At 48.3% G+C, this 11681-nt stretch overlaps 2 protein-coding genes across 2 annotated transcripts in view; one reads left to right on the forward strand and one right to left on the reverse strand.

Annotated features, from left to right (window-relative positions):
- The first annotated feature begins 5919 nt into the window (after positions 1-5919).
- Positions 5920-9242, forward strand: LAMTOR4 (late endosomal/lysosomal adaptor, MAPK and MTOR activator 4). Its single transcript, XM_010837881.1, has 4 exons — positions 5920-6001; positions 6493-6573; positions 8447-8564; positions 8913-9242. The coding sequence occupies exons 1-4, from the start codon at positions 5999-6001 to the stop codon at positions 9008-9010; spliced, it is 300 nt and encodes a 99-aa protein (XP_010836183.1). The 5' UTR covers positions 5920-5998; the 3' UTR covers positions 9011-9242.
- A 223-nt stretch (positions 9243-9465) lies between these two features.
- Positions 9466-11681, reverse strand: part of LOC104987145 (chromosome unknown open reading frame, human C7orf43) — a gene marked incomplete at its 5' end in the record, with an annotated part of 4014 nt that continues 1798 nt past the window's right edge. The window contains 4 exons of the mRNA XM_010837922.1: positions 9466-10245; positions 10359-10552; positions 10764-10918; positions 11445-11608. Coding sequence (XP_010836224.1) covers positions 10092-10245; positions 10359-10552; positions 10764-10918; positions 11445-11608 — 667 coding nt within the window. The remainder of the gene's footprint in view (positions 10246-10358; positions 10553-10763; positions 10919-11444; positions 11609-11681) is intronic.

An 11681-nucleotide genomic window follows, 5' to 3' on the forward strand; every position in this document is an offset into this window, starting at 1 on the left:
ACTTTTTCTCCAAGCGTGTTCCGATACACAGGTGCAGTTGAAAAGAGGCAGAGGGTTGAATGAACCAGAGATGATCACCAAGATCATCACAGAGCTGGCTGCTTCTTATCTGAATGTGTGTGTGTGCTTTGTCACTCAGTCGAGTCCGATTCTTTGTGACCCCACGGACTGTAGCCCGCCAGGCTCCTCTGTCCATGGGGATTCTCCAGGCAAAAAATACTGGAGTGGGTTGCCATACTCTCCTCCAGGAGATCTTCTCAACCCAGGGATCGAACCCAGGTCTCCTGCATTGCAGATGAATTCTTTACCTTCTGAGCCACCAGGAAAGCCCTTTTATCTCTGGGCCCAGCCCAAATGAAACTGCCTCAGAAGCATCTTTCCTGACCATCTAATCTATCTTCCGCCTCCTCACCATCTTGCACTTTCACATTATTTTTTTCTTGCAGAAAAATTTTCATTCTTCAGAATCTTATGTATATTTATTTTGTTACCTGTTTCTGAGTCTTTTCACTGGAGTGTGTGCACCACAAAACAGGAATCTTTTCTTGTTGGTGGTGGTCACTGCTATGTTCCTAGAACCTAGAAGAATGCCTGGACACCACAGGTGCTATTTACTCATGAAAAGTAGAAAGAAAGAAAAAAAAGAAAGAAAGGAAGGAAGGGAGAGGAAAAAAGAGAGAGAGCCAAGGAAACACAAGAAACTAAATGATAGTATTTGTTTTGACTACGAAGAGGAAAATATTTATATAATTATAAAATATAAACACAGATTACTATGTCTAAGAGGCTGGGATGGTTAGATAGCATCACTGACTCAATGGACATGAATTTGAATTTGCAAAGGAGATAATAGAGGTCAGAGGAGCCTGGCATGCTGCAGTCCACGCAGGTTGCAAAGAGTCAGATACAACTTAGCAACTGAACAATAACAACACAAAATTATTGTAAATACATTAGAAAGATGGGAAGGAGGAGCTAGCTAGTTGCATCTTCTTTTCCTGAAGACAATGCTTCCCAAATTCCCTGTTTGGACCACGAGTAGGTTGTGGTCATTGGAACTTGGGCAGGGAAGATGCACACCATTTTCATGCCTGGCTTCAAAACATCTCATGCAATCCTTTGTTCTCTGTCTCTGTCTCTCTCAGCTCACCAGTGTGCTGAGTGCAGAGGACCCAGTAGTGACCTCTGGGGAGGCCCAAGGGGACAGTGAAGTTGTAGGATGAAAGGGGCCTGGGTTCCGATGTGGCAGCTTGGAGGACAGCAGTGTAAAAGCCTGCTCCCAGACACTGGCGGGACTTCAGGTGAGTTGAAAATAAACTTTACTTGTGTCAAACAGCCACTGAAATTCCAGGGCTATTTGTATTACTGAGAAAAATAGAAATGTCAAAAGGTGATTTATTAGGAATTACTAGTGTTCAATCAGGAGAAAAAGAAATCACATGTTAATCTGAACAGGGAAAGTTAATATAAAGAATTATTAACTGTAACAGAGTAAAGAGAGTTCTAAAGAACAGTAGTGAGTTCTGGAGTAATTCTTCACCGTACTAATTCACTCTCAAGTGGTATCCCTTCTGCTATGTATTCCATCCACTGAGTATTCTTAAAGAATATTTCCATTTGCAAGCTAGCTAATGGGTTCTCTGTAGGGTGTAAACAATGCAAAGTAACATACAAGCTATTCAAAATGAAATTGACTCCAGGAGGGATCTAAGTGTCTGTTCCCACATGGCAGCAAAACAGCAGGAAAAAATGGCATGAAGAAACACTGGCTGGCACTGCACGCCCCCACCTGACATCAGTAGGGCAAAGTGTGGACCTGAACTTGCACCTTCATCTGGAGGCAACAAGGCCATGAGAACTGGTGCTCCACTCACACCAGGCGGCACTGGCAGAGCCCAAAGGGACGGCACATAGCATTTGTAATATCCACGATTTAATTTTTCAAAAATGTAAATACATATAAAAAAAGAATATCCAGTGAGTGCTCACTGAGCTTCTTGACAGTGAGTTCCTTGAAGATGAGGACCTAGTCCACCTTTGAAATTCCAGTGTCTACCTCAAAACCTAGCACACTGCTACCTACAAAACTTTTTTCCTATATGCCAAATTGTAATTTATTAATTGCCAAGGATAAACATGTTTCCAAGACTTAGAAAGGTGTGTATAATTTGGGGCACCATTTTCTTGATTTTAAATAATGCCATTCCTTTAATTAGGGCTTGGAGAATTCAACACTTTCCATTTAAGCATTCACCTCTAGATCCCCAGAATCTATGTTAAGTTGCGAATTAATGATTTTTTCCTACATTGTCCCAGCTTTTCTCCCAAGACTTCCTTCTAGTTTTTAGAGACGTTTTTATTTTGGCCTCTGGATCTCTAACTCTGCTCTTTGCCCTTCCTTCTTTTGAAAAGGAGGGAACAAATCCAGACATGTAAAATAACATGTTTTCATCCATCCCAGAGGCAGAGCTGGCCTGCTCCTTCCTGTCTGAGTCCGTTGCCAAAAGATCCCAATACCCCCCGCCCCCCGCCCCCGCCACCCCTCAGCCTAGCAGAGCCTCCTGAGTGGAAACCACGCATCCTTTTATTCACCCTTAACTCAACCCCTCCCAGTGCACACGGCTTGTCCCAGGGGATTGAAGGGGCTCATCTCTCAAGTGTTACTCTTACTACACTTCACGTGACTCCACGCCTGCCTTGTTCACTTACAAGCTGAGCACTCACGGCTCAGGGCTGTGTGTTTTCACCATTTTATTCCCAAAGCACATGATGCTTATCCTGTAGTCCTTGAAAAGTGCTGGTTGAACTGATGTCATCAGGGTGAAGAGAACCAAGAAGGGCAGAGTTGGAAATGGGGAGTCTGTTGATGGCTGTTTGATAGGGTAATAATTGGTTCTAGGAAAATAAGAGAAAAGGAGGTTGTGTGTGACAGGCAAGGAGGTCTAGTTTCAAAGCAAACAACGACCCCCAAAAATCAGAATCAAAAAGAAAAAGAATGCAAAGGGAGGCAGCAAAGATGCCAAACCCACAGGAACCAGCCATGAGTTAACCACTGTGTTAGTCAGCGTTCTCAAGAGAATAAGGGGATGGGGTTGGTGGGAGAGAGCATATTTATTTTGAGGAATTAGCTCACAATATGTGGGGACTGGTAAGTCTTGAATCTGTAGGCTAGGCCAGCAGACTGGAAATTCAGGGAAGGGCTGATGTTGCAGTTTTGAGTCTGAAATCTGCTGGGCAACAGCCTGGAACTCAGGAGCGTTTCTGTACTCATGCAAATAGTTACTATGGTGCCTGGCCAGGGTGGGCAGTTTCAATCAGTGTGCTTCCCCTAACATTTCTATGTAATTAAATTCTTGATGAGAATTCCTTCTTCTCCGGAAACCTCAGCCTTTTCTCTTAAGACCTTCCGTCGATTGGATGAAGGCCATCCACATCATGGAAGCTAATGTGCTTTATTCAAAACTGAATATTTTTCCTACCTTAGAAGCACCTTCACAGTGTAGGGGAGGCATTTTTTTTTTTTTTTTTACCTCTACCCTCTTAGGGTTTTCAGCTGGGCCTAAGAATTAACTTGACAGAAGACAGATTAGCAGGAGAAAAGCATACAAATTTACTTAATACAAGTTTTATATGACATGGGAGCCCTCACAAGGAAATGAAGACGCAATGAAATGGACAAATCTACGTGCTTTTTATAGCAGGTAGAGGAAAAAGAGGCAACTGAGGAAAAGTGACTAAGCTGTGGGGAGCCTAAGGAAAGATAGAAATTTTAATAAGGTCTGTTTTAGAGAATTCTCTAGCTCTAAGTCCTGTAAATGGAACTCTGCTTTATGCAGAACTCTGCTCTGCATAGCATTTCTCACTGCTCAATATACTTATTTTCTTATTTATTAATTTATTATCTGGCTCACCCTCTGCCCCAGGGCTCCTTGAAAACAATAAAAAAATATGTTTCATTTGTATTCAATGCTGTATCTCCAGTTTCAAGAACAGTGTGTGTGTGGTACATAGAAGGTACTCAGTAAACACCGGATGAATGAAAGGCTTTGCTTCCTTCATAAGTAGCATGTTTCAAGCTGTTTGTGAAAATGAAACAATTCTAGCCATGGCTGCTGAGCATTGTCCTGTGAAAGGTTCCTCTGTGTCAAGAACAATGAGAACTGGCAATTTCTGAGGTAAAATCAAGTGTAACTTCAAAAAAAAAAAGTTGGCCAGTGGAGCAGTGGAAAAAGCCTCAGCCTCAGCAACAGCAGACTTAGACTGGAATCTGGCTCTGTCACTTGCCAGCTGTGTGCCGTGAGCAAGGCTCAATCTCTCTCAAGTTTCCACTTCCTCATCTATATAGTATCTGGGGATATTATTACAAAGATGGTTAATGAGGATTTGGCCAGTGTATAGATGAAAATGCTTGGAACCAGTGTGTGCTAAAAAAAAAAAAAAAGATTCCACAAGGCCACAGAAGGTTTTGCAGACCAAGCATCTCCACAGAATTTTCTCTCTCTACATCCCCCTCCAATTTAAATTTTATATTATAATCGTACCTGATTTTTAAAAAGGCATCCATCTTCTCTAACTGGTTTTCTCCTCAAGCAACAGCAGTTTTATTTTATTGATATGATTCACATACTGTAAAATTCACCCTTTTAAACTGTACAATTCAGTGGTTTTCATTACATCCACAAGGTTGTGAAACCATCATAACTCTGTAATTCCAAGACATTTTCATCATCCAACACACCTATTAGCGGTCACTCCCCATTTCCCCCTCTGCTCAGCCCCCCGCAACCACTAATCTGCTTTCTGTCTCTATGAATTTGCCCAGTGTAGACATCTCACAGATACACCCAGATGATATGTGGCCTGGATGGTCTGAGTTCCATCACTTAGCATGATGTTTTCAAAGTTTATCCGTGTGATAGCATAGATCAGTACCTCATTCCTTTTTACAACTGGATAATATTCCACTGTATGGATATGCCACATTGCTTTATCTGGTCTTCAGTTTATGAATATTTGGGTTGCTTTCCATTTGGGGGCAATTATGAGTGATGCTGCCATAAACATCCGTGTACAAGTTTTTGTGTAAACATGCAGTTTTCAGTTCTCTTAGGTATGTATTTAGGAGTGGAATTTTTAGGTCCCATTTAATTTTCATTTATAAATATAGTAACTCTATTTAACTTTCAGAGGAAGCACCAATCTGTTTCCCACTGCAACTGCACTATTTTACATCCCTACCAGCAATGTATGAGGGCTCCAATGTCTCCAAATCCTCATCAAGCTTTTTTATTACTGTTTATCATCATTTTGCCTCACATTAATATTGCAGCAGGTCTAAAAACTACTTAAATTAAAACAAAATTTCTAAATGACACTCATATATTTAAAAAGTTACCCCAAGGTCATTTTCTAATTATTCCTGGCAGAGAATATTCAGTATTGCAGCTCCCTTGGCTAGGGAAGGATAATGCTCTATCACACAGTTTCTTACAGAATCCCAGGACGAAAAATCGCTTTGGAACAAATTCCTGTCAGAGAGCTGCCTGAAGTAGGCACAAGAGTAGCATCTGAATAGCTCTTTATCTACGTCTTCTGGCTTTGTCAGGATTCCACTAGTGAGCCGCCTAGCTTTGTCGGAATCTGCCCCCCGCCGTCCCCGTGTGCACAGGCGCAAACTCTCAGCCCGGCCTCCCTCCGGCCCCGCCTCCAGACCCGCCCACCGCCAACACGCCCCCTACCTTCGTGCTCTGGGGCTAAGGGGAAGGGAGATTAATGTTCAGGAGGATGTGCGGCCAATGCGCGAGCGTCTCGGAAGCGGCGCTCCGCACTGGCAGAGTAAGTCTGATGACGTAGCCACTCTCCAATCGGCATCCTGGGGGCGGGACTAAAGTCGGGCAGGGCAGGGCTGGAGGAGGAGACCGCCGGGGGAAGCACGTGACCGCGGCCTGGAGCCGGAAGCAAGGTCTGGCTGCAGGCGCCCCTAGCACCTAGAGCTGCGATGGTGAGTGAGGACGCATGCGCGGAGTTACGCGCCGCGCCGGGGGTTCCTTACCCCTGTCCCCCAATCTCTTTGGTTGCCGGGTCCTGAGCGTGCCCTCCGGCCTCACCTCCTGTTCTCCCCGGGACTGGAAGGAAATGGAGAAGGGAGGGGTGGCGACGTAGAAGGCCAAGGAGAAGTCGCTGGGAGGGTGTGTAGAAGAAGCTGGGGACTAGTCTGAGGGGGAGGCGCAGGCCACAGGTGGGTTTGGGGAGGGGGCCCGTGGGGTAGCAAAGGTGACGTGTGGAAAGCTGGTGGAGCCCGGGTGAAGGAGAGGACTGACAGAGGCTCAGGAGCATCAGTGTTGAAGTGTAGAGGGAAGAGGGTCTGGAAGGGCCCTGGCTGGGTAAAGAGGCCTGGAGCAGGGGCAGGGGGCACTGTCAAGAGAGACACTCGGGTTGCCCAAGGGCCATCCTTTCGGCCCGCTGCTCACTAATTGCATCTTTACCCACCAGACTTCGGCACTGACCCAGGGGCTGGAGCGAATCCCCGACCAGCTTGGCTACCTGGTGCTGAGTGAAGGCGCGGTGCTGGCGGTGCGTTCTGGAAACGGGAGGGGCGTGCTCCAAGTACACACGACCCTAGGATGCCTTCTAATGTTGCCCTGTTTGGCCCGATTGGTTTCTATTCTTGGTCTTTACCTGGTATCACGCCTGGCATGTAGGAATTAAATCAATTAATCAATCTCTGGACTCTTAGTCTTGTAACTGTCCTGAGGTAAAAGAGGTTTACCGACTTTACCAAAGGCAGGCAAGTTACAGATTTGTTGATAACTGACAATACTCAAGGTACTCTTGAGTATGTCTTTGTTTGGTATGTATTGAAGAGGTTTGGTATTTTGTTCTGTAGTACAATACAGTGTCAGCTCTGGAAGTTTTCAATTTAGCTAGAGAGACAAGGCTTAAGGCTAAAAGTTTAAAGTAGTGCGTGTGGTTAACCCAGCTGAAGGAGTCCAGAAAGTGAAGGATTCAGCCCTTCATATTATAACTTGTGTTTTGGCAAGGAACCTTCCTTGGACGAGGTAAGAATTCATCTGGGCTTAAAAGATGGATAGATGACAGGAAAGAAAGAATATTCAGGGTTGGGAGGTGGACATTTTGCAGGAGTGTAACACCAGCCTGTCTGAATTGGTGATGGGGTTATGTTGAAAAGATTTGGAAACATTTGGGGGAAGAAGAGGATATGGTGAGGAAAGGTCCGATTGTGAAGGACTTTCAAGGCTAGGTTAACACATTTGGCTCTCTTGGGGGTTAACACATTTGGATTAATCTTGAAGGATTTTTGAACAGAAACAAGCTGATGAAGTGATTGAGTGGCATTGTTCTGTTAGGTAAAGCTAAAGGTAAGCCAGAAGGGGTGGGATTCAAAAGCAGGGATGCTATTGCCAAAATTTAAGTATGAAACCTCTGGTTGCAATGAGGAGGAGCAAGGAGAGAAGGGGTTTTTAAAGGAAGAATCAATTTGTCTTTGTAATGACTTGAGTTCAGTAATAAAGGGGATACTTTTCCATCCTGTAAGACTTTGAACTCAAGTCTAGAATGATGGTCCCTTAACCAGCAAGGACTTAAGAAAGGAAGTTGATTGGGGAGGGGAAGAGGTAAGGGGGATTTTGATAGTGCAGCTTTAAATACTGAGTTTGATATAGAAAAATAGGGTAAACTCCAGGAGTTGGTGATGGACAGGGAGGCCTGGCATGCTGCGGTCCATGGGGTTGCAAAGAGTCAGACACAACTGAGCGACTGAATTGAACTGAATAGCAGTTAAATAGATAATGCCAGGAGCTAGTGTGAGCATCTTGCCCCAGTACTCTTGTGACACTCACAAGCACGTAAGATAGGTACTGATGTCCCCAATTTACAGATGAGGAAACGTATAGAATCCAGCAGGAGGGCCACACTGAGGAGGTAAGAAGTTGAGATCATTACCAGAAAAGAGGAAGCCCAGGCCACTGTGACGTCATTACTCAAGGGCTAGGTAGTCCGAAGGGGTTCAGAGACAAAAGGGATGTTCATGCTTCAGGTTCTGCAGACAGGGTGACAAATGGGGAATGGGAAAAGATGGAGCCTGGGACTCTAGCTGTGGTGGGTGGGCACTGATCTGTGAGAATGTGGTTTTTTTCAAATAAGTGGAGACAGGGAGAGAAACCAAGATTCAGGGATTAGGGAAACAGGGTCAGTAAAGAAATGGATGAAAGTTCCTGCTTCCTCGGGAAGCCCAGTATTTTGGAACAAGATGGCATCAAGAGGGGCAACAATGTCATAGGAAAGTTTTAGGTTTTTCCAAAACTAGGGGTGATGTTGGGGTATCGGAAAGTGGAGACAGAGAGGTTATACATGGTACCACCAAAGTGTTCTTGGAATTGCCTCCCAGTCTGTTCCCTGATTCCTGCCCCCCTCCCTCTGTGTGCAGTCATCTGGGGATCTGGAGAATGACGAGCAGGCTGCCAGCGCCATCTCTGAGCTCGTCAGCACGGCCTGCGGTTTCCGGCTGCACCAAGGCATGAGCGTACCCTTCAAGCGTCTGTCGGGTGAGCCCCGGCCTCTGGTGGTGGGGAAGGGAGCGGGGGTGCTGCTCCCCAGGGCCACTCTTCTCAGGGAAAGACACCTGTCCCCTACCAGCTGCCCACCATCTCTTCTGGAATCCCTGTCTTCCCCTTGGTATTTACCCCTGTATCAGAACTATGAGAAAAGCAAGAGGAGGGAGGGGATTTAATGGAGACCTCCCATCTTCTAATCTCTGAGCTTTGAACTGTTGAATTCCTTTGGCTTTGGATCCTAGCCGGTTTGTGTGCAGCCCCCACGGAGGCCCCCACAACCCACTAACTCTCTGCTCCCTTCCCTCTTCTGGGCTGGGGGAAGGTGCGTCTCCCCTCCAGTGGTCTTTGGAGAACACACACTGCTTGTGACCGTGTCGGGACAGAGGGTGTTTGTGGTGAAGAGGCAGAACCGAGGCCGGGAGCCCATTGACGTGTGAGCCTGCCCGAGGGCGAGGGGCAGAGGAGGAACCTCTGTGATGAGAAAGACGGGAACCTCCGCGGCCTCTCTCTTGGTGCCACTAGAACTAAAGCTGTCTGCTCACCCGCTTCCCCACCCCGACCTGGAAGGGCAGAGGCTTGGGGACTTTGTACTCTGTTAAGGAGAGTGAAGGTGAGGGGACCTCCCTTCTTCTCAGCCTCCCTAATAAACATGAGTATGATGTTCCTGGGCCCGGGGATGTGTTGTGTGTATTGGGGGAGGAGAGTCATACCCCATGTGTCTTTCAGCTTCCGGGCCCTCATACCAGAGGAGTGGGGTGGACAGATAAAACTGGGAATCAGAAGAAAAAAAAACAGGATGGAAGGGAGCTATTTGGTGTACAGGTTGGAGGGAATCTTTCTGAGCCCTTAGGTCTCTGCTGCTGCCACCAACACCCAAGTAACAGTCTTTTTCTCCCTCCTGAACAGGCATTTAATAGTCTTATTTCAGTTGGAAGCAGTAGTCGGAGAATAAGTTACAGGGACAGACAGACCGAAAAAAAAACAAAACCCAAACCAAAAATCCCACACAACTTAAAGTGCTTCAGGCTGCAAACGAAAACATGAGGACGAGGGGAGGCCACCTAGCTCTCTCCCCTGACCTGAGACAGGAGGGTCGTGTCATTGTCGGGTCCCTTTACCGTCACCACCCTCTGATCTCAGCCCTGCGGGTTTGGGAGGGAGGGAGGGAATGTCAGAGGCGGGGAAGACAACATAAGAGGAACAAGGAAAACACTTTGTAAACTTAGAACCAGGGTGCAAGGCGGGGGGCAAGGGAGCTCCTGGAGCCCCTGCCCTGGCCAAGGGGTGGGGCCAGCCCCCCCAGGAAGTCCGGGAAATACTGTCGGCTTCACGCTGCAGCCATCCCCGGCCATTTCACAGCTTCTTCCTCGTCCCTCATCAGTAAACACAGACAGCCGGCCCTGCGGGGGCCCCCTCACCCTTGGTGGGAGGCTCCCCGGGGAGGCACAGCCTGGAAGGGAGCACCCACACTGGGGGCTGTCCATTTCCGGGAGTGTGAGAGGGAGGCGGCCGGATGGTCTACTTGACCGGCTCCACCACCAGGACCTTGCACTCGCGTTTGGCGATCTTGTCCAGAGAGAGCACAGCCTTGTCCGGAGGCAGGTAGAGGGGGCGGCCAACAGGGGAGGCCACGGGGGGAGTGATGGCCCGGCGCTCCATCACACTGCCCGACCTGGAGGAAGGTAGAGGCTGTGGGCCCTGGCCGGACCCCAGGGTCCCGTGCTGCTCCCTTCCCGATCCCGGCCTCTACCAAGCCTGCGGGCTCCTCCCCACGCGGTTCCATACCTCATGAGGTGGCTGCGGGAGGGCTGTTGGTGGGAGAAGGACTGCGAGCGGCCCAGGCTGGCCTGGTGCCTCTCCACCAAGTCCCGGACGGCAGGGCTGCTGGGGCTGCTCTTGCGAGAGAGGGGCCGGGCCTCGGGCGGCGGGTGGGACACGCTGGCAGTGAACTGCAGCTTCAGCTTCATGTGCTGGCTCAGCTGGGGTGGGGAGACACAGATCAGCCGGCCAGCTCAGCTGCCAGGCCCCCGACCCCCTTTCAGGTCATCTTCCCCACTGGACAGGCCGAAGTTGGATCTAAAGCCCACCTTCCCTCCCCCCGGCTTCGTAGCACCCACCCATTTATGCTTCAGCCACAGAAGCCAGCAGCTCTGACTCCTCCCACCCGACGCTAGGCCTCACCCAGCCCACCTCGAAGAGCCCGGTCCGCAGAGCCTGGAAGGCCACGCTGAAGGTGAGCGCGCTGCCCTTCCGGGAGAAGCCGAGGTTGTTGAGGGGTGTGTGGCAGACGATGGAGTCCAGGGCTGCCTGCATGGCCCGGCGCTCCTCCTCACACAGCTGCTTTCCTGAGGGGCAGAAACAGGGCCGGGAAACACATCTGTGCGGCCTTTCTCAGTCTGCAGAGGGCTTTCATCAGCACAGTCTTGCTTGATGCTCAGAGCCACTCTGTGGAGTAAACTAAGTATATGCTATTTTTTGCTGAACTTTATAAACAACAGTAGCTAATAGTTATCATGTACTGAGATCTATTCTAACCACTTCACACATATTAACTTACTAAATTACTGTAACAGCCCCATGAAGTAGTATTTCCTCCATTTTAGAAATGAGAAATCTGAGGCTCAGAGAGGTTAAGTAACCTACTAAAGGTCACACAGCTAAGAAATGGGAGATGTACAAGTCAAACGGGGAATCCAGCTCAAGTGTCAGTGCCCTTAAAATCACTCTGCCCATGGCCTCTCTAAACTCTGCATTATGACACCGTGGAGACCATCCAGGTACACAGCTGAAGCAGCCTGGCACAAGTCACCTGCCTCCATGACATCTTCCTTTCCCCTCCCCTCCTTGAGGACAAGCCTGGCAGCTACCTACCAGCCTGGGCATGCTCCGGGGTCCACACGAGCCTTACAGCAAGGAAGTCTTGGAGATTGTTGAGCAGCGTATAGGTAACAGTGAAACGCTCATAGGTCCGAACAGGGGACTCACAAGAAGCAGTCATCACAAAGCACGGGCGGTCCAGGCGGATGCTGGGCAGGCTAGAAGCAGTGAGAGACAGGGAAGCAGGATGTGTGTGTTTCGAAACAGAGATGAACAGGATGGTGTCCGGGG

The sequence above is a fragment of the Bison bison genome, unplaced genomic scaffold, assembly GCF_000754665.1.
Source record: "Bison bison bison isolate TAMUID 2011002044 unplaced genomic scaffold, Bison_UMD1.0 scf7180017864085, whole genome shotgun sequence".
Lineage (NCBI taxonomy): Eukaryota > Metazoa > Chordata > Mammalia > Artiodactyla > Bovidae > Bison > Bison bison.